We start from the raw sequence: 4195 nt of genomic DNA on the forward strand, positions 1-4195 counted from the left end.
ATTACAGCTTGAGACAAAAACTTGGAAGATATTTCTTTTTCTTGCAACCATGACCAAGTGCCTTACTTATACAGAGACCTTACAATATGGAGAGTACGAAAAACATATCTTCCACCAGATATTGAAATATATTCAGCCGAAAATTTTGATAATTTTTTAAAATATTGCAGTATCTTAACCTGTGTTGTATTGGTCGCATGCTCTCAGGAAATATTGTGCTGAAATTCAAATTCTGAAAGTTGAAAATAGCAAGAGAAAACGTAAAATGTAAGAGTGATTGTTATGAGAATGAAAAGTTTTTTCTCTCTTCCGTGAAATGTTTGCTTTCTAAGCTCCGGACAATTTAACAATTTGCTGCCGATATAAAAACTTCTGAAAGTTCATTATTCTACACACATAAAATGAAACAGTGCTTTTCTCTCCCCTACAAAATTTTTGCATTTTAGACTTAGTGCAATTTAACAACTTGCTGCTGATATAAAAACTTCTAAACGTACTTTGCTCTAAATACATACAATGAAACAGTTATCTCTCTCCTACAAAATTTGTACATTGTTCTAAATACGTACTTTTCTCTGGAGTTCCTGTCTCTCCCCTCATGCACATTTGCTGCACGGCATCGTAGCCACTTCCCGGCTCACACGAGCAAACCGTTCCCTTTGACCCCTGCTGGGTGCATATCTCGTGGTAGCCACACTGGTCCCGGTGTGAACAGGGAGACCCATGATGACTGGTGGTCACACACACATCGTCCATCAGTTTCCACTCTGAGGGTGACATGGAAGAAAACATTGTTATCTAACTCCTTATCTCCAGCAAGCCGCTCTCAGCGGTTTGGGCCCATTCCTTTATAACTTCAAAATCAAATTACTTTTTGGCAATAGCCGAAAACAGGTATCTTTTACAGGGAGTTCATTCAATATATGAAGAACTATCAAAATTGGTTCACCAGTTTTCATTTAACGACCAAATTCGTGACGTATATGTCACTTTTAGATTTTGTACCAAGAGACGGCCCTGGCATAGAGGGTCTACCTCCCTAGAACATAAAGAGTGAAGTGACTGTGAATAACCTTTATGTGTATAGAGGAAAATGGAGAAGGGTGGTTGGATATTTACTAAATGTTGATCTCTTTTGATACCTTTATCTTTCTTGTTCATCTCATACCTTCATGTCAGCGTTTTTGCTGGACTTACTGTTCTTCTGTCCCCACATTTGTATCGTCGCTGCCGCAACAAAGAACAGGAATTTCCTCTGACCTTGCTTTACGTAGCGAGTAAAAAATCTTTAGAGTGACTCATTTTTCTTGCTACAGCTGTGAAATCTATGGTTGGATGAAAGACTTTGACAAAAGCCATTGTGTCATTTGCCTTTGGATGAAATCTTGCTTTGGTGAGGTCAAAATAAGGCGGTTCAATTGATGCACAGATCAAACAAGCTGTATTTGAAAATTAGTTCCTTGTTGGAAGAGATTTGTAAACTAAAGAGGTACAGTATTAAAAGTAAAGTTGTTCCCGCATCTGATCCGCATATTGGGGATGGCCTTGTTAGTGAGACAACTTCCTTGGCCTTCGGCATATTGTGGAAGGATGGCCAGTTCCTTTCCACGCCGCCTTTACTTCCCCAACTCGAAGTCAGGTACCCATTACTGCTGGGTGGGCAGGAGGGGGCGAAAAAATCAGTGTCCGACTTTCCGCGTTGCAGACGAGCGCACTGACCGCTCCACTCCACCACTGTACCCTCATTATGATGAGGTGGAGCAATGTTGAAGACGTGGGGCAATGTTGGGGAGAGGGACCAGTGTTGATGAGGTGAGGTGGGGCAATGTTGAAGAGTTGAAGGGTGGAGCAATGTTGAAGAGTTGAAGGAAGAGGTGGGGCAATGTTGAAGAGTTGAAGGAAGAGGTGGGGCAATGTTGAAGAGGTGGGGCAATGTTGAAGAGTTGAAGGAAGAGGTGGGGCAATGTTGAAAAGGTGGGGCAATGTTGAGGAGGTGGGGCAATGTTGAAAAGGTGGGGCAATGTTGAAGAGTTGAAGGAAGAGGTGGGGCAATGTTGAAGAGTTGAAGGAAGAGGTGGGGCAATGTTGAAGAGGTGGGGCAATGTTGAAGAGTTGAAGGAAGAGGTGGGGCAATGTTGAAAAGGTGGGGCAATGTTGAGGAGGTGGGGCAATGTTAAAGAGGTGGGGCAATGTTGAGGAGGTGGGGCAATGTTGAAAAGGTGGGGCAATGTTGAGGAGGTGAGGCAATTTTGAGGAGGTGGGGCAATATAGAGGAGAGGGAGCAGTGTTGAAAAGGTGGAGCAATGTTGAAAAGGTGGGGCACTGTTGAAGAGGTGAGGCAATGTTGAAGAGGCGGGGCAATGTTGAAGAGGTAGCTAGAAGGCAGGGAAAGTTAGTGCCTGGAATGTTTCCTCGATGAAAATACATCAACCTGACTCAAAAATACGGGGCAACAAGGCAACCTGCAGCGACAGAATCCTTCAGTTTGAAAAGGTTACTATATTAGTAAGTAAAGCATATCTCTGTAAAGTCAATCTCCCCCCCCCCCTCCAAGGATAAAAAACATATACTGTTTCTTCCTAATTCCCCTAAATATTACCTTTTTTTTAAAAGTAAGAGTTTTTATGGCACTTGCAACTTAACAAGGACATACAAGTGCTGAAGAGCGTAACAAACACATAAAAAAGGAGGAGGACAGATAAGGAGGATAGATATCTGAAAGGAAAGAAGGAGCAAACCACACCAGAGCACCTGCCAACCACCAACTTACCTAGTTGACACTGGCAGGTTTCATTACTCGCAGGGTCACAAATTTCGCCTTGACTGCATGGGCTCGTCAGAGAGCAAGATTGGTTTAAGGTCTTTGACGCTGGGGATAGAGGTATGTAAGGGCACTCCAGTAAAACAAAAAAAGGGCATGAGAGAGAGAGAGAGAGAAAGAGAGAGAGAGAGAGAAAGAGAGAGTGAGTGAGAGAGATAGAGAGAGAGAGCAGGAGAGAGAGAGATAGAGAGAGTGTGTGAGAGAGAGAGAAAGTGAGATAGTGAGAGAGAGAGAGAGAGAGAGAGAGAGAGATTTTTATCACGAAAATCATGTACACAGTTGAAATTGTCTAAGAAAGCCACCAAAGGCTGAGAAGAAAAGTGGCCATCTTAAGGCTCATTCACACCAAACATCCGCGTTCGTGTGGTACCGTGTGTGGGACGCACGAAAGAATTTATTACTTATCTGGGCCCTTTTTGAGTTCCCATCAACTGTTTGTGTTCATGTGGTAGTGATAGTTGTCGTTTGTGTGTGTAGTGAGTTTTATGGCAGCCATAAAATTTCTGTCTGCTCTCGTGTTGCGACCGACCCCTCCCTCACCGAGTCCAATAACCATGAAGACCACGAGGCAAAGTGCTACCATACGCTACTCTCTGAACTGTGTTCTCAGTTCTCACTTCCATGTTGATGTAAAACACAAGCGATAACACAGGAATAGACGGATGATAGGTGAGCACAGGCACATGTTCAAGCATTAGACGAACGCATGATACCACACAAGCACAGATGTTTGGACATTGGTGTGTGCGAGCCATTACGCAGGGAGACTCTTTCAGTGCCATCATAATATTTTTAAAATGCAGGGGGGCGTGGCCATTTGTACAGGTGATTGTCTTATACAGGTGGCTGTCAGAGCAGTTTCAGCTGTACTTACAAAATAACATAAAAGAGGCTATTTAAACCAGAACAATATGTGAGGCATCGTGGTGGAATCTGGTGCTCGTCAAAATAATAAAAGCAATGAAATCTGCGGGGGTTTTTTGGCCGTTATGCAATACTTTTCTAATTTTCTTTTCTAGGCTCAATACCTTTTACGTCCATTTAAAACATATTCCTGAGTGGATTTTACTGAAAAACATTGATCACAGACAAAAAAAAAATGTAAATGTGCAGTTTCAAAGAGCCCTACAGCTTTGAAAGTCAACACAATCTGTCAGCACAATCTGGAGACCATTTTCACGCTAATTCTACTTCTGAAACTAGGCGAACCCACCTCCTTCAAACACACATATCTCGACTTCTATTCTAGATAGATAGGTACTTTTTCATCGAAAGAAAGACAAATGAATAAGCTTTAAGAAGATACCAGTTACTCTACATGCCCAAAAATTGACCAGTGCCAAAGTCCACCGTGTTGTAAAAAATATGACCTAG

At 42.5% G+C, this 4195-nt stretch overlaps 1 protein-coding gene across 1 annotated transcript in view; it reads right to left on the reverse strand.

Moving 5' to 3' along the window:
• The window catches only part of LOC101846081, a 21791-nt gene that overhangs the window by 6263 nt on the left and 11333 nt on the right, over nt 1-4195 (reverse strand). The window contains exons 6-7 of the mRNA XM_005102127.2: nt 2771-2869; nt 570-767 (exon numbers count right to left, since the gene is read on the reverse strand). Of these exons, the coding sequence (XP_005102184.1) occupies nt 570-767; nt 2771-2869 (297 nt within the window). The remainder of the gene's footprint in view (nt 1-569; nt 768-2770; nt 2870-4195) is intronic.

The sequence above is a fragment of the Aplysia californica genome, unplaced genomic scaffold, assembly GCF_000002075.1.
Source record: "Aplysia californica isolate F4 #8 unplaced genomic scaffold, AplCal3.0 scaffold00314, whole genome shotgun sequence".
Lineage (NCBI taxonomy): Eukaryota > Metazoa > Mollusca > Gastropoda > Aplysiida > Aplysiidae > Aplysia > Aplysia californica.